Here is an 18,526-nt window from a genome sequence, read left to right on the forward strand (position 1 = left end):
ACCCCAGTAAACCTGTGTGAACAGGTCAGTCAAAATGGAGTCAGAGCCGCTCTTAAGCCAGGGTAAGATGATGATAGGTTATTTATTAGTCGCTTAATACCCAGAGGTTTCTAAGCGCGAACCGGGGACGGAACCTGTGGTGCTCCGTGTCATCTTTCTTCCAAGGTGAGCACATTGCCCCTGAGCTATCCTCCAGAGACAAGAGATACATGAAAAAGTTTCCAAAGTCTGTCCTTACTGGGCTAGCATTAGGAAAAGATAATCCAATTATTGCCTGCCTCTCTTTTGCCAGTATGGTGCTTTGCAGACCAGTTTTTCCAACTTTACCTCTAAGTTTAGATGCTCGACAGTGTTTTTCTTTATTTTCAGACAAATCCTGCTAGAAAACATCGAACAGTAGAGAGCATCAAGTAAAGAAAGCAGTTTTACCCTCCCAAGTTTCAAATATATGAGAAGATCTGAAACAGAGAGCGCCAACTAAGATAATGAAGGCGCTCCAGAGTTCCAGAGAAGACGCTGGAGTGGGAGCAAGAGCAAAGGGACCTCGTGAGTGGGAAAGAGAAAGAGAGACCCAGGGCCACCAGAGAAAGCTTCAAACTTTCACAGAATTAAGAGACAATGCATTCCAAGTAGACAATGCCAAACCGGAGCCCATGCTTACAAACTGACTGACTAAACCACCCGGGGATGATACAAAACATTAATATATAATAGCTCCATGGCTACCGCCGTTCTCGTAATGAGGCCCAATGTGAAATTATACCACAGGGTATCTGCCATCTCAGGTTATCCAAACTCTAGCAAATCTAGATCCATTTACTTGCACTATCTCTAAGCAATGGTTACAGGCATTGTTTTCATCCTTCATTCAGTCATCCTCCCTTTTTTTCTTCTGATAAATGTATTCTTTATATATATAGAGCAGTTTCCACTTTTTGTTTATCCTGATGTTGTTTCATTTACACAGTGGCCTTTGAGGGATACCATAACCTGATTAATGCATATGGCAAGTCAATTATGCCTGAGCGTTAATAATTCATAATTGTGTACTGATAACAGACTCTGACTTACTCAAACATAAACTGAGTGCAGTTGTCATTGACGTTTCCTGCTCCCCAGGTGCTGTCCAGCAGGTGCCACTTTCCGGCCAGGTAAACAGCATTCCACATGTGGTTACTATCTCCTGAGTACTTCTGTCCAATTCTGTAACCATGTCCTTTGGCATGCCCCGATAGCATCAGACACTGCACCCCAGCAACACTGCGAGGGATAGAAAAGAAAGACAATGATTCCGAATGCAGTGCTGACCTGAGGGCGTGTTTCTTAGTTACTGTAATCTGGTTATGCTATTGAGTTAGGCTGTCTATATCAGCAATACGAATGTCCAGGCTCAGCAAGCATAGAGTGTTTGCCGAAACTCTAGAAATGACAGGGTTGACTCAGCATGAATCAACCGACTGGAAAGTAATGTTACAGTATCCTTTCATTGAAAAAAAAGCTGCTCAGCTGTGTGAGTGCTAGTCCACTTTGGTTGTGACTTGTTGCATCAGAGTATGCGTAGGAAAATGTTTGGTTTTCAGAAAACACTGTAAGAGCTGAACCGGCAAAGAAAATCTTTTTAGACCGGATGACCCCCAACTCATTTTTTTGTGTTACTGGGGTCCTGATGTTGTGGCCTTTAATGATGTATAAAAAAGTGTAAATAAAATGAAGGTAAGTATTTTTAATTGTGAATTGCGAATACAGCACCCTAAATAAGTTTCTAAACAACTTCACAGCAGGTCCCAATGACCAACAATATTTACCGGAAATAATGTTATATTATTTGTCTTTCATACTTGCCACATAACCACCCTAGTGGCCCTGAGCCTTGACTGTCTAATCGTGAATTGTGACCCCATCCATGGTGCCCACTGGTTGTGGTATGTGAGGTGAAAGGGAAATAGGGCCAAGGAGAGCATGAATGGGGAAAGTGGGAAAGGTCAGGGAGACACCATCGTACAATATGTAGGGGAATGAAAACATAAAGGTGAGTGATAGTGTTTGTTGGGATGAATGTATAGTTGTCAGTGTTTAGACTAGAAGAACATGTAATCCAAAGAATGGACAAGAGCTTTCATTATTGGCCCGCAGATCTTTCATGGAGACCATTACTAGTTTGGGGGTGGTATTATGTTAATTTATGTTGTGAAGGCCGATGGCCTTGAGGTGTGCGCCAGAGATCCTATGAGTTGTAGGAGCTACTTGCCAGATAATCGTATGGAATTCCCTCCTGTTGATAAGCGTTGGAGATCTGTTAAAGCAAAGCCCGCTGGTAGAGGTGCAAGAGGAAGGAATTGGCAGTTTGCAGAAAAAGGCAGGGCGACACAAAAGGAAGGTTTGACAAAAATGATCTTCCTCACACCCCCAGACATGCTGGATTGGCCTCAGGTGGAGACGAGAGAACAAGTAGCATTACATGTATGTAATGCAATGGTGAATAAGCCACTGGAATGCAGTTTGAGAGAATTGCATTAGAGTTAAGGTTGCAAAATAATACATGGAAGGCTAGCAAAGTCAAAGCAGGCATTCACATTAAGGGCAACAAACTAGGTGGGGAACTGAACATTATAACACCTGTGTGCAGGGGTTATTTGACACCTTAAGCACAGGCTTTACTCTCCCTCTTACTCCATATGCCCTGAACAGCCACGAATAACCAGGGTTTATAGGCAGGAAATCCGCCAGAACTATAGGTCCTCTTAAATGAGGGTGGCTTTTGGTCTGTGGTTCTACTGGAAAAAAGGAGCTGGACCAGGCTGCCTGTAGGCCTGTTAGGAGATTTATGAGGATGGTAATGGTGACTTGTAAAAAAAAAAATGCCTAGTTTTATAATCCTTTTTTCAAATACCTTTTATTGCCATTTTTGAATTTAAACATTCACCCCTCCCGATATTTCCCCCTGTAAAACTTCTCTGAGAGAGAAGGCATCTCTTTTCATCTTAACAGTTCGTGTTCTCAAACCAACTGCAATTACTTCCATCTCCTCTGGCATAGCTCCACTCTCAAGTCTCTACAGAGATACGATAGTACCACGTCCCAGTCTGCTCCGAATCTCTGTAACTTTTCTTGCAGAGAGTAAGTCACTTGCTCTAAGGCCACACATTACTTTGGCTGACCAGTCCTGTTTGTTTGGGACCACTCTAGACTTACATTTTGGGCCACCAATAGGGATGCTGCCATGTTAAAAATCATCTAGGCCTTCTTCTGAGCTGTAATTGGCAATGAATCCAGGACGAACCAACCCGAACATGGCTTCTGCAATGTCCTTGAGGGCCTGTATGCCACATATGTCCGACATCACCTTTCTTACATACTCCCAGTACTTCATCAGTTTTCCGCACTCCCACCAAATGTGCCCCAATGTGCCCGGGGAGTCGCATTCTCTCCAGCATTTATCTGACACCCTGGGTAGAATTTATGAAGCCTTATCGGGGAGAGGTGCCACTGGACCATACTCTTCATCCACATTTCCCTGATCTGCACCACTCTGGTCAAGCGGGCGATGGTCGCCAACAATTGTTCTCATTGTTCTCCTTCTATATCCGCCCCACTGTCTCCTCCTATTGTTTCATATATGCCCATTTCACCTTCTCTTCACGGGACGAGAATATCTTACAAAGGTTCGCGATTATGTGAGCCTCCCCTGTGTTGCTCATCACATATTTCTCAAAGATGGTAAGATCCCTTGTTGCTATCTTTATAACCCCAGGATTTTTCACCAAGTGCCTTAAATGGGAATATCTAAACCTCTCTACCGCCCCCAAGTTGAAATCTTTTTTACACTGTCATATGCTTTTACCCCCCCCCTACCGTCAGGTACCGTAGTACCCGGCACCCCCCCCATGTCCCACTTCCCAAACGCTCCCCCCTCCTGTTCTGGGAAAAACTATGGGTTCTGCAATATTGGTGTCAATGGGATAGAAAGGTTGTTAGCCCTGCCCTCTTAACCAGGATGTCGCATACCTCACCCACCAAGGCTGTGATCCTGCGCCTTTCTGTCTTTGGGCACCATAGTACCCTGTCTAGTGGTCTTCCCACAACTGCCCTATCCAAACTCCCCAATTCCTTCCCCAACCCTGGTAATGTAGTCTCTGAGTTTGTCATTGCTAGTAGCATGTCACCCGCACAGGCCATCACCTTGTGGGTCTCTTTGCCAACATTAATCCCTGTGATGCCTGGGGATTCCCTTGTACGGGAGAGATGGGGTTCCAGGTGGATTGCGTAAAGTTGTGGGGACAGCGGGCACCCCTGCTTCGTACCCCAGGATACCCTTATACTTTCTGTGGGGTGGCAATTTATTGCCAGGCGAAGTATTGGAACCTTGTAGTTAGCCCTCACCATGTTTATAAACCTCTGCCTCAAACCCATGGCCTCCATAGTGTGGAAGGGGAATGTCCACTCTATCCGATCAAAGACTTTCTCTGCATCCAAAGCTAAGACCGCTGCGGGCATATCGGTCATGGTAGCTTTCTCCATGAGGTGACACACCCTCCGTGTATTGTTGAAAGCTTGTTTGTTTTTAATAAATTCTGTTTGGTCGACCCCGATCAGTTTTGGGAGTATCCTCTCTTATCGGGTTGCCAATATCTTTTTTGTAAAATTTTGTCCAAGTTGATGAGGGATATGGGTCGGTAGGACCCGCATAGCTCCGGGTCCTTATTGGGCTTTAGAAGTAAAACTACTTTGGCCTCCTCCATAGAGCAGACAATTCTACTGGATGACCCAAATGAATTGAATAAGGGCATGATTGTGGGTATCAGTGTTTCCCGGAATATTTTATAGAAGCTGGCCAGCTAGCCATCCAGTCCTTGGGCTTTCCCTTTTGGTAATGACCGGATTGCGGCCCTCACCTCCTCTGTGGTGATTGCCCCCTCTAACTCCTTGCTCTCCTCTCAGGTGAGCCTTGTCAAAGAGGACCTCGCCAGTAAGTATTGTTTTGCCCCCTCCTCTGATGAGTCTGTCGCATAAAGGCTTGAATAAAATTCCCGGAAGGCGCTTAGGAGGTCCTCGGTTGAGGTGCTGTCCCCTGTTGCACCGGACCTAATCTTTAATAAGGTTCTGGCACCCTCCTTTTTCCTTTATTATCTGGCCAGTAACCTATCTGCCTTGTTAGCTTTAATGTAAAATGTCTGCTGCAGGTATAGGAGTGACTGCTTTGCCCTCTTTGATTGGAAAATGTCCAGTTGCCCCCTAACCACACCTATACTCTTTCTTTATCACGTTACTGGTGTCGTTCTCCATTCTGGACATTATCCCCTTCAGTTGTTCTTCAAGGTCTTTCTGCAACTGATTCCATTCTTTTTCTCTCCGCACCTTCCTAGCTATCAACTCCCCAATCATGGTGGCCTTAAACGTGTCCCATAGAGTTTGTGCTGCTATCCCCTACCCATTACTTATTACGTAGAAATCCTTAATCCATCCCCTCAGCTCCTCACAAATCACTGTGTCATTAAGGATGTACTCTGGGAACGTCCACATCCAAAGTCCCGGGCCCCCTCTCCTCCTTTGCAGTGAGAAGCCTATAGGCGCATGATTGGACAATGCAGTTGCCCCCAGATCGATCTCTCCCACCTGCCCCAGGAGAGTACAGGCCACCCACATGGAGTCTATCTGAGAAAACGACCTATGTACATGGGAGTAGAATGTATATCCACTGTCCCCTCCCTTTAATTCCCTCCATGCATCCACCAGACCTACTCCCTCCATACCCTCTTTTGTTTTCTTTGTTGGAACCCTCTGACAATGGTATATCATGTGCTCCTGTCTTTGTCTGGATCCCACGCCAGGTTTAAATCCCCTGTGAGCACTATCCTCCCGTTTGCGAACTTCTCCAAAATACTGTCCTCAGAAATCCCTCCTGCCCTGCGTTGGGGGCATATATTGTCAGTAGAGTGTATCCCTCCCCGTTCCAGATGATGTTAGCCATAACATACCTCCCTGCCAGGTCCCCCTTCGTCTCTGTGACCCGTAGGCCTGGGTGTGTGCGGAAGGCCAGGAGCACCCCCCCACCCCCTCGTTTCCCCTTGTCATAAGCTTGGAACAGGTGGGTGTACCCTCTCAGGTGGAGTTTATGTCTATATGCCATCTGGACATGTTTCTTGGAGTGCTAACCAATTCACTTTTTCCCTGCTGAAGAATTGTTCTACCCTCCTCCCTTTCCCCCGGCAAGTTCAGGCCCCTCACATTGAGAGTCATTATCTTAAAGCTTTGCATCAGGCTTACTGTATGTACTCTATATCCACTGTTGAGATGGATTTCTGAACTCTAACCTGGTGGGCAGAGGTTCACTAGGCCAGCCTTGTTTCTTGGAACAGGGTAACCTTCTGGACGAGCCAGACCAATCAAGGTAGCATTGGTGGCGGTCAAGACTAGGTCTCAGGAGGGGTGAGGGTGACTGAAAGACATCAATGAGCACACAGAGTAAAGGACACTTACAAATAACTCCCAGTCAGGTGTATATATATCAAAAATGCAAATACATTTATTCAAGGCCTTTGAGTTTTATTCACACAGTAATAATGAACAGTAATACTTTTAAACCAACACAATCCTACTAAAATACATATATACAATACCAAGTGGCCTAAAGGGTTAATGCACAAAATGGGTCCACAACCTAGAAAGAGAAGGAAGCAGGAAGTGCAAAGAGTCTTTAGGAAATTCTGCAGTAATCACAATTCTAACTGAAAGGCAGTCCAGTCCCTAAGAAGAGTGGAGTCTATTGCTCAAATGTACTTGCAATGCTGGAGCACGCGGTTGTGCAGATGGGCGAAATGGGGTCTCTTGTAGGGTCTGTAGCAGTTCAGGAAGGTGGGTGAGGTGATGCAGAATAAGTTCCACTATTTGTGGAGGGTCTCCCCAAGAGGGCAGAACAGGTTCCAGGAGTAGGGAATAATTTGATAGCTCAGTCTATCTGTGGAAAGGAGAGGGACCCTCAGGGGCCAATCGTGCATAAAAATGGATTGATGCGCTAGGGGCCACCAGTAAGGGTTGCATGTACTCACTGACCCCTGGCACACTCCGGACCAAACTTCGGCCGTCGAGTCCACTTTGGTTGCATGTTCAAACGCTGCATTGTGCGGCTCTGCGTCTTTCAGCACAAAGTTACAGTGATGATTTCCAAACGGAACAGTGGCAATTTCTCTGCTCCTGGTGGATGGATCAGGCCAGTTTCACTGTAGCAGGCTTCAGGGCAAAGGAGGCACAGCAGCAAGGCACCTGCGAAGTACGTCACCACGGCTGGGTGACACGGTAACCGCGTGTACTCTGGTTCGGGCACTCTCTCTTTACTTCAGACCTGGGAACGCCAAGTGTACGAAATTCGGTGTGAGAGTGCCGTGAAGACAGTGCATGTAATGTACCAAGTTTCAGGGACTCCTCGGAACAGTGGCGGTGTCAGAGCAAAGGTCCTGCATAAGCTGGTCAGCCCACTGGTTGGCTCAGGGGCACTTCCGAGAAGACTTACTTGCAGGGTTTGATGAAGGTGCAGAGAATAGCTAGTCCCACTATTCCAATGGGTCGAAGTATCTTCGCAGAACTTCTAGTTCGATCAGATGCAGAGGGGTCCAGCGGGCTCAAGGTGCCAAATCTTCCAGCGGGTCACCAGCGGTTCTTCGACTCGGCTTCTTAGTTTCAGGATTCTTGGATCCTATCCTTCGTTCAGTGAGAACTCAAGAGATCGTCATGGTATGGGTGTTTGGAGCCTTCTCTTATCCAATCTCCTTTGCGCCAAAATGAAGAGGACCCAATGGAAGATCTGCTCACATACAGGCACACCATATAAGGACCAATCATGAACCACGGTGGTTCCACTCATTCACAGCACACCAGACTCTATGTGTCATGACCGCAGCCTCCAAGGAGTCAGATTTAGCCCAACTGCCTCGGAAGCTGGGTCACAACTTCATTTTCAGGCACCCATCGGCTCCCATAGGGGCCTTATGGACCTTGTCCTGGCGCCAGTGGCGCCAGGCTCATAAGGGGACCCAGTCCCGGCACAGGACGTGCCGGGCTCATGATGTAAGGAATGGTGCTTGGGTGGACCTACCGGCTGCAGACCATGCTGCTCACTCACCGGCAGGATGAAATCCTCATCCATCCATGGCTGGAACTACTTTACCTTCTGGGTGTGGCCAGCACCACTCCCTGGGACTGGATACTGGAACTATTCTGGAAGCTGGGACTTCTTACCTGGGCGAGGCTGCTGTGGAAGGAGACACCTAAGCACTCCAGTAGGACTATTTAAACCACGCCCGATCAGAGCAACGTGCTTCGCGTTATTCTGCAATAGCAGCAAGACGCTCACCGTGTCAGCTCCAGAGAATCTTCAACTTCTGCATCTAGGGAAGAGAAATCCGTAATCTTACCTTCTGAAATACCATCTTCGTCTTCTGCCGCATCTGAGAAGGGAAAAGAACACCAGGTTTGCACGAGATAAAAACCAGCGCAGCTCTTACCCAATCCATCGGTGCATCTCAAGCCACGGGCTGCAGCTTTCCATTTTTTCGGCACCCTGTGGAAGCAAGGACATTGGTTAGTAACCATCTTGAAACTTTCCCTACCTGCGCTGATTTCTTCTCGCCTCCGCCGACGCTGCTACTTGCATCTGCAAAACAAAAGGACATCATTAAGAAATACAAACTCCATCCATACGCACGTGTTTTGGGCAGCTCTCATCTATCTCAATCCTCGGCGCATTCCTCGACATCTATTTTTTCCACCCAGCTGCTTCTGCAACCTGAAAAAGGAAAAGAGACATTAAGAAGTGCTTTAAACTTCGAATTGACATTTTCTACTTACTTGCCTGCAATACCTTCGCCATTCCATCGCTCTCCGGACCTCCATATTCAAGCAACCGCCTTTCGTGCTGCTAACGACGGCCTAGCTTCAAATCTTCATCCTCTGCAACCAAGAGGCTGGACAATTAACCAGTGAAGTAACTGGCTTCGGCGCCCCTGCACAGACGCAGGATGGAGAGCTCCGCTTTCACCTATATAAGGTGAGCACGTTTAGCCTACGAACTACTTGGGGAGTACCAGGAAGGGGAGTCAGCTTGCCCAGTCAGGCTTATATATCCTATTAACCCCTTGCTCTCCTAATTGCAGACACCTCACCCTTCAGATCAAGATCTCAGTGAGGAGAGGGCCTTTCCAGGGTGGCATTCGAGGCCTGCGCGTGACCCTAGAAGACTACGAGAACCCCCAGCCCAGACCTGCGCCTCCGAGGGATTCAGGTGAGCGTTACAGAACGCGAAGCCTACCGCAATATTCCCACCCAGGCGCAATGGAAACCTCGGACACAGATCAACTGGCTCAATTGCTTGGGGAACTAAGGGCAGAAGTACACGCATCTCGCCAGGAAACAAACGCTTTACGAAGGGAGTTGATCCTTGCCAAGGAACGGACTGATGATCTGGCCAGACAGTTGCTACAGGCTCAAGCGGGACAGACGCCACTGCCTCCCTATGGAGGGGGCGGCCCTCCTACAACCTCAAGTAATCCGGTGCAAATTAATCTGCCAGGGAATGTGCCTTTGGCCCCGCCCGAACGTTTTTCCCGTGAACCAAAGCGATATGCAGTATTCATCAATCAATGCCGCTTGCACTTTCTGTGTAGACCCGCCGCATTCCCAACGGACCAAGCCAAGGTAGCGTTTGTACTTTCCTATCTTAGCGGTAGTGCTGCAGACTGGTCCATTCCTCTCGTGACACAGGATGACCCGCTCCTCTATAACTTTCAAGACTTTCAGACCAGTATGGAAAAGTTGTTCGCAAGACATTCGCAGGGGCAGGCCTTGGACAATGAACTCCTGTCACTCAGACAAGGTAATCAGGATCTCCTGGCTTACATAGCGTCCTTTAATAGACTGGTGGTTGAGACCAGGTGGCCTGAAGATAAGAGAATCACGCTCTTCTACAGAGGTCTACGTGGGGAACTTAAAGACGTTTTAGCTCAGGTGGTGAATCCGCCGCAAGAGTGTTCAGATTATATCGATCTAGTGGTCCAATTAGATCATCGGCTACAGAACAGGAAGACCGATCGATCCAGATTTGAAACCCGGGTACTTTCAAGACCTCAGAGCTCCGCTAAAGGGAATGACTCTGTGGAACCAATGCAAATAGGAGTAGTAAAAGGACCATTAACCCAGAAAGAACGGGAAAGAAGAAGGCAATTACAGCTGTGCCTATACTGTGGGAATTCTGGACATTTCCTTCGTGATTGCTCAGTGAAACCGGTCAAGAAGACCGTAGGAGCTTCTGATAAAACTGCTGAGAAACTGGAATCGGGAAACGACCTCGCCCGACAAGCGTAGAGATCCGCTTGCCGAGCGTTAGAACCAGTTCCTTGACCTCGCATTTGGTAATGCCCATGGTCCTCATATGTCCCAATAGACCAGATCGCATGCATGCTATCAAAGTATACATCGATAGCGGAGCAATCGGTAATTATGTGGACCACGACTTGGCTACCAGGATGGATCTTCCCCTACGTCCCAAGATGGTAAAGGACGTAATCACTACAGTGGATGGTACTGAAATAGCTTCCGGACCAGTTTCTCATACCACCATGGAGGTAACGTTGTTATGTCAAGGCGGACATCGGGAGAAGATCGTGTTTGATGTAATCAAGGCTCCGCAGTTTCAGGTGATTCTGGGAATGCCTTGGTTGGAAAAACACAATCCTCAGATAAACTGGCGAGCCAAGGTGATTCGGTTTCCAGAATGCGCTTCAACCTGTTATCCTCAGCCCGAAATCAAGCTAGCAGCCATCACTTCCGAGGAACCCCGATTACCTCTAGAATACCAAGAGTTCAGCGACGTCTTTCAGAAAGATCAAGCCAACACCCTGCCTCCACATCGGTCATACGACTGCCAGATAGACCTGATACCTGAGTCCACCCCTCCGTGCAGTAGAATATATGCCCTCACTGAACCAGAAAACCTCCATCTCAGGCAATACTTGGACCAGTACTTGGCTAACGGATTCATCCGCCCCTCGAAATCCCCGGCTTCCTCAGCTTTGTTCTTCGTCCCGAAAAAGGAAGGTGACCTAAGAACGTGTATCGATTATCGCGCCCTGAACCTGATTACAGTCAAAAACCGATACCCGTTGCCCTTGATTCCTGAATTATTGGACCAGGTAAAAGGCGCCTGCATATACACAAAGTTAGACCTCAGAGGAGCTTACCATTTGGTACGCTTTAAGGAGGGCGACGAATGGAAGACGGCCTTTCGCACTAAATATGGATTATTTGAGTATCAAGTAATGCCCTTCGGACTATGTAACGCACCGGCCGCTTTCCAGTTTTTCATGAATGATGTCCTCAGAGAACTTATTGATGTGTGCGTAGTCGTTTATATTGACGACATCCTGGTATAATCAGCCTCAGAATCTGATCATCGTAGACACGTCACAGCGGTTTTACAGAGACTTCGCCAACACCGCTTGTTTGCTAAACTGGAGAAGTGCACCTTTCACGCAAAGGAAGTGGAATTTTTAGGGTTCATCTTATCACCCAACGGAGTTCACATGGACTCAAGAAAAGTGGATGCTATCACCAAATGGCCTTCCCCAACTTCCGTGAAAGGTGTGCAGAGCATGCTGGGCTTCGCTAATTTTTACCGAAGGTTCATTCCTGAATTCTCTCGGGTAGTCCAACCTATCACGGCTCTTCTGAAAAAGAATAAAAAATTCGAGTGGACTCCAGAAGCCGAACAAGCCTTCCGAGAATTAAAAGCTAAATTTATCTCTGCTCCAGTCTTAAGGCATCCCCGTCCAGAACTTCCCTACATCGTCGAGACAGATGCTTCCAGTCTTGCAATGGGGGCGGTGCTGTCACAAAGAGACCCCGAAATGCACCAGTTACACCCTGTAGCCTTTTGGTCTCGCAAATTTTCGGCTCCTGAAATCAACTACACAATTACGGACAAGGAACTCTTGGCAATTAAGTCCGCCTTTAAGGCCTGGCGGCATTATCTTTTGGGAGCCCGGCACACAGTAACTGTAATCACAGATCACCGTAACCTCCAGTACCTGAAGTCAGCTAAAGCTCAATCTTCGAGGCAACTACGCTGGGCTTTATTCTTCACAGAATTTGATTTTGTAATCACATTTCGACCAGGCGTTAGGAACGGAAAAGCAGACGCCCTTTCCCGGATAGGGGTAGACGAACTTACAGCTAATCCGGAGCCGGTGCCAATAATTCCTGAACAAAAGATACTAGGAGTAATCAACACATCATCCCTCGAAGAGATTAAAGCAAGGGTCAATCAACTCATAACTCCCGAAGATTCATCGAATTGGCAATTGAAAGGAAAGGATTTTACAATAGATCAGAACCTACTGTATTTCCAAGGAAGACTATTCTTACCCTGCGCTGACTTACAAAAACAGGTCATCACCTGCTACCATGATTCTCTAATGGAAGGACATCCTGGAGTTGCCAAAACCTCAGAGAAAATTAAAAGGCATTTTTGGTGGCCATCTTGGAGGAAAGATGTTAAGGAGTTTGTGGCTTCTTGTGGTATCTGCGCACAAAACAAGAGTCAGAAGGAAAAACCAGCGGGATTATTACGTCCAATAGACATTCCACCAGGCCCTTGGCACACGCTCTCGATGGATTTTATCACGGATTTACCCCCTTGCTCCGGATACAACACAATTCTAGTGATCGTGGACCTTTTTTCAAAGATGGCTCATTTTATCCCATTGAAGGGTTTACCTACAGCTTCCATTCTAGCCCGAGAATTTCTTGAAAACATTGTCCGGTTGCACGGTTTCCCTTCAGTACTAATCTCTGACCGAGGGAGCCAATTCATTTCCCATTTTTGGCGGAGTTGTTGTCGTTTAGCACAGATTGATGTACGACTTTCCACCAGCCATCATCCTCAAACCGATGGGCAGACTGAGAGAACTAACCAAACTCTGGAACAATATCTGCGCTGCATGTTGCATCAATCCGAGGGTACTTGGAAGGATGTCCTTTGGATTGCTGAATACGCTTACAATAATTCAATCCATTCTGGGACAGGAAAAACCCCTTTTTTCCTGCTGTATGGAAGTCATCCTCGAACCTCAAATCTGGACCCACCTCAAGCTCTCGGAACACCTGCTGTTGACCATCTGCATTCGACGATAACTCAAGCATTTAAAGAAGCCACAGCCCATCTTCAACGAGCTAAAGAATCATACAAAAAAGGAGCAGACCAACATCGAAAAGAGGCTCCTCAATATCAAAAAGGAGATCAAGTCTGGCTGTCCACTAAAAATTTATCTTTAAAAGGGCCACGCACCTTCAACCCAAGATATTTAGGACCCTACTCGATCACGGCCGTGATTAACCCAGTGGCTGTCAAACTAGAATTACCTACTCGAATGAAGATACATCCTGTCTTCTATGTTTCTCTCCTGAAACCTGTGCAACCCGGAACCCGTTTGACTAAACCTCCTGAGCCAATCCAAGTTGACGGAGAACCCGAATTTGAAATTTGAGACATCTTGGACTCCAAAATTTCCAAATCAAGACTATACTACCTGATTGATTGGAAGGGATATGGACCCCAGGAGAGATCTTGGGAACCCTCAGAATATGTACATGCACCTCGTTTAGTCCGAAAATTTCATCAGGCTTTTCCCAACAAGCCAAAACCGCCGGAAAAGAGAAGCTTGGGAGGGGCCGTGAGGGGGGGTACTGTCATGACCGCAGCCTCCAAGGAGTCAGATTTAGCCCAACTGCCTCGGAAGCTGGGTCACAACTTCATTTTCAGGCACCCATCGGCTCCCATAGGGGCCTTATGGACCTTGTCCTGGCGCCAGTGGCGCCAGGCTCATAAGGGGACCCAGTCCCGGCACAGGACGTGCCGGGCTCATGATGTAAGGAATGGTGCTTGGGTGGACCTACCGGCTGCAGACCATGCTGCTCACTCACCGGCAGGATGAAATCCTCATCCATCCATGGCTGGAACTACTTTACCTTCTGGGTGTGGCCAGCACCACTCCCTGGGACTTGATACTGGAACTATTCTGTAAGCTGGGACTTCTTACCTGGGCGAGGCTGCTGTGGAAGGAGACACCTAAGCACTCCAGTAGGACTATTTAAACCACGCCCGATCAGAGCAACGTGCTTCGCGTTATTCTGCAATAGCAGCAAGACGCTCACCGTGTCAGCTCCAGAGAATCTTCAACTTCTGCATCTAGGGAAGAGAAATCCGTAATCTTACCTTCTGAAATACCATCTTCGTCTTCTGCCGCATCTGAGAAGGGAAAAGAACACCAGGTTTGCACGAGATAAAAACCAGCGCAGCTCTTACCCAATCCATCGGTGCATCTCAAGCCACGGGCTGCAGCTTTCCATTTTTTCGGCACCCTGTGGAAGCAAGGACATTGGTTAGTAACCATCTTGAAACTTTCCCTACCTGCGCTGCATTCTTCTCGCCTCCGCCGACGCTGCTACTCGCATCTGCAAAACAAAAGGACATCATTAAGAAATACAAACTCCATCCATACGCACGTGTTTTGGGCAGCTCTCATCTATCTCAATCCTCGGCGCATTCCTCAACATCTATTTTTTCCACCCAGCTGCTTCTGCAACCTGAAAAAGGAAAAGAGACATTAAGAAGTGCTTTAAACTTCGAATTGACATTTTCTACTTACTTGCCTGCAATACCTTCGCCATTCCATCGCTCTCCGGACCTCCATATTCAAGCAACCGCCGTTCGTGCCTAGCTTCAAATCTTCATCCTCTGCAACCAAGAGGCTGGACAATTAACCAGTGAAGTAACTGGCTTCGGCGCCCCTGCACAGACGCAGGATGGAGAGCTCCGCTTTCACCTATATAAGGTGAGCACGTTTAGCCTACGAACTACTTGGGGAGTACCAGGAAGGGGAGTCAGCTTGCCCAGTCAGGCTTATATATCCTATTAACCCCTTGCTCTCCTAATTGCAGACACCTCACCCTTCAGATCAAGATCTCAGTGAGGAGAGGGCCTTTCCAGGGTGGCACTCGAGGCCTGCGCGTGACCCTAGAAGACTCCGAGAACCCCCAGCCCAGACCTGCGCCTCCGAGGGATTCAGGTGAGCGTTACACTATGGCACCCAGGATGTGTATTGGAACCAGACAGTCCAACCCACATCCTGGAAGCACACACACAAGGCATGCAGAAGCCAGCAAAAGCTTGGTGTTTTGCAAGAGAATGCATGCCCAAATAAGGATTGATCCAGGTTGGCTTAACCTGGGGAAGGTGAAGGGGCAAGATGGCCAAAGGACAGGACAAATAACCTCGTTGCATGGCCATTTTGGATCCACAAAGAACAGCTTCCCACCTTCACATGCACAAGGTCAAAACAACAGCGCAACTATTGCCAAACCGAACATGTCATCATTTGTATAGACAAAAAAGTGTTTCTTCAAGTTCACATATTTTAATCAATATAAACAAAACAAACATAAATACAAAGAGTAATAAACCTTAAAACCACCTAAAAGTGGTAGTGCCATTGGTTCTGTGTAACTCGGATGATGACACCCTACATAGACTGAATAGTTTTAAACATCACATCTTTGTGAGGTTAGTAGGAGAGTGAAAAAAATCTTTTTCATAGGTAAATGAAGCCTCCTAAATTTGTAACTTTCTTTAAACTCAGTCGACACTAAGATGTGTTTCTGGGTCTCAAGAGGTTGGTCAGACTGCATACAACTGATTTAGTGTAATTTTCAGCGTCTGTTGGACCCGTTTTCAGCTATGCATTTTCGGATGCATCAACCCACTCTTCCAGCTTTGACATTTCGGCTTTCACCTCTTGCAGGGCGTGGGAGAGCTCCCCCCAAATGAGGCTCAGCTGGGACTGGATGGTGCCTGCTATCTTCTCCCCGAAGTATTCAAAGTTTTGGTGGAGGACTTCTTGTGTAACCACCTTTTCTTTATCCTGTGAGAGTCCCCTGTCGTTGCATGCTTCCCCCTGACCCGAGGGCCTGTGGTCTCCTCCACTCGGTATGTCCTCTTCCCTGCACCATAATCTTTGCAGATCTCCTTCTTCTGTCTTCTTCCCTGATTTCGGGGCCATCGGCGGGTCCTTTCCCTTAGGTTTGGACATTTATGCTGCTTAGCCCAGCATAGAGCAGGCCCTGGCTTTTCCTGCTCATGGGTGCCTCATTAATGTCCTTAGCCTCTCCAGGCACCTGCCCTAGGACCGTGGACCCACCTTTGCACCCCCTCTCTGTGGGCCCGCCCGCAGAGGGAGCAGAGTCCCGGTGACCCCTGCCGCCTCCACTCTGGTGGGTCACTTGCACGTTTTTCCACAGGCCCCCAGATGCTGCTCCTTCTGGACTCTGGGTCCTGTGTCCAGACCTCTCTGGATCAGGGGGTTAACCTCCCAAACTTGTTGCATGCCTCCGGACCCCAGTTTCACTCCAGTCTCTGCCTCAAAATAATAGTGATGTCCGGGCACCCCAGCTCCACTCCTGTTGCGCTGGCCTCAGTTGCTGCTTGCCCCCCCCCCCGCCTTGTTGCAAGCGCAGGGTTCCTCCGTCAAGGGGGCCTTCCCCCAGTATCTCTGCCAATGACTTCCTCCAGTGGGCCTCGCTGCCCTCTCCTCTGCTTTGGGGACCTTCGCCTAGTCCTCCCAACGGGGGTTCTGACTTGGTCCCAGCTCGGCTTCCACCGCTCCTCACCGTATTTCCATTGCTGTTCAGTCCACTCAATGTGTGCCAGCCATGGTGTGGTCATGCCCTCTCTCCGGAGCAGGGCTCCCTCCTTCTCAGTGGCTAGTATTCAAGGGGGAAGGCTCTGCTCCACTGGCTCTCCACAGCAGGTGCCGCCCGGCAGGTGGGCCGCTGCTTAGCCTTCTGGCAAACTGCAGAGTCACGTATCCCTTCAATGAGCAGGCCACAGGATCGTCCTCCTCCTCCTGTGCTCCTTCAGTTGTGGGCACCTTGCGGTTTTCACCCCAGCCGTTCGTCCTACCGGGGATACTGACCCCCCGCTCTTCACTTCGTTGGGTTCCGGTCTGTTGGTGAGGGCCACTGTACTTCCCATTGCGGGTGGGCGGATTGTACTAGCAGTCCCTCACTGGTTGGAGAGGCGGTACGCCGGTACTCTTGAGCTCCTTGCTGCCTATGCCCCAGGGCAGGCGAGCACTTCAGCTTTCTTGGGGTCGTCGCTCCTACTTATCCCTCCATTGTTCTCTGTAATGTGTCCCCAACCGGGGGAAAGCTCTTTTGTAGTTTTTTTATTGTTGTGGTTCTCGGTAGGCGAGAGCGCTATTAACATGCAGCTCTCCCCTCGGCGGCCATCTTGGAATGCATTGTTTATTTTTAAGTTGCTTTTGTGATCTTTTTGATTTATTTAGGTATTTCTTTTAACATATCGTCATTATATTTGTCAATTATTAGATGCCAGAATTCCAAAACAGCCTTTCTCCTTACTTGATGTGAGAATGGAACTGCCAAAACTATTATTTTTCTGTGTATTTTAAAAGGTTTGGGTCTACTCGGTCGAAAATATTTGACCTTTTCACATTTAACCGAAATGTTTTTGCTCTTTTTTTCCTCGAAAATGCGGGGGAGAAAGAAATTCTACTAAATATTTAAAAGAGTGTCAGTATATTTGTAGAATAGCAACTAATAACCTCTCTGTTTTGTTTTGCGGCACTCACCGTGCTACTTTCTCTGTGCAACTGAGGATAAGTAGAACAGAGTTGGAGTGGCAGGGAATTTAACTCCAATAAGAATTTGTTTTACTTAGAAAAAAGCCTTCCGTGTGTTTGGGTTTACTGCACAATATGTGGAATGCTACTTTTAAAAGTTGCCACCTCATGTAGCACTCAGCATGGTAACTCACAAAAACATTATCAAATTCAGATTTTAGGCTTTTAAAATGCCAGCAGAGTGTATTACGTACAGGCTTTGAAGCTGAAAGTTGGCATTTCAAAAGTGCCTGTCCGAACACAGTGATGGCCCTTGGCCTGTGATCAGGGTATATTATAGGTACCCGTGAGATAGAATGCATTTTCGCCTGCTAGTTTCACATATAATTCTGTAATGTATTTGCTGGGCTACTACACAGTATATTATAGAGGTTGAGTTGGCACACATTAATGCTTTTTGGGCTACACCACCTAAGGCGGCGCTTCAATCTGAGTTGCAGCCAAATTGTGGGTGAAGTTTGCAAGCAAATTATACAGAATAATTAAAAGAGAGTTAACACATTTTCAAAGAAGCAAATTATTATCCCTCCGTTTTTCTTTCCAGTACTTCTCACTCTCTGTGTGACCGATAGACTGCAGAATAAGAAAAACAGAGTTTGTGTCAGGTCTTGGTGTGGCATACCTTGTTTGGACTGGTGGAACAGAAAACCTTCCCCCTGAGAGCTCCATACCTGTGATAGAATATACACAGAGTAGTAAAAGGCTCAAGCAAAATATCAGGAGAGCATAGAGACTCTCACTCAGCTGTCATGATAGAGTGAGTAAGGTCTAGGAAGCAGTAG

The 18,526-nt window shown here is 47.6% G+C and overlaps 1 protein-coding gene across 1 annotated transcript in view; it reads right to left on the reverse strand.

Moving 5' to 3' along the window:
• The window catches only part of LOC138493192 (kyphoscoliosis peptidase-like), a 540,186-nt gene that overhangs the window by 174,455 nt on the left and 347,205 nt on the right, over positions 1-18,526 (reverse strand). Inside the window, exon 5 of the mRNA XM_069620355.1 lies at positions 1,072-1,260. Coding sequence (XP_069476456.1) covers positions 1,072-1,260 — 189 coding nt within the window. The remainder of the gene's footprint in view (positions 1-1,071; positions 1,261-18,526) is intronic.

The sequence above is a fragment of the Ambystoma mexicanum genome, chromosome 10, assembly GCF_040938575.1.
Source record: "Ambystoma mexicanum isolate Mex_15411 chromosome 10, UKY_AmexF1_1, whole genome shotgun sequence".
Taxonomy (NCBI): Eukaryota; Metazoa; Chordata; class Amphibia; order Caudata; family Ambystomatidae; genus Ambystoma; species Ambystoma mexicanum.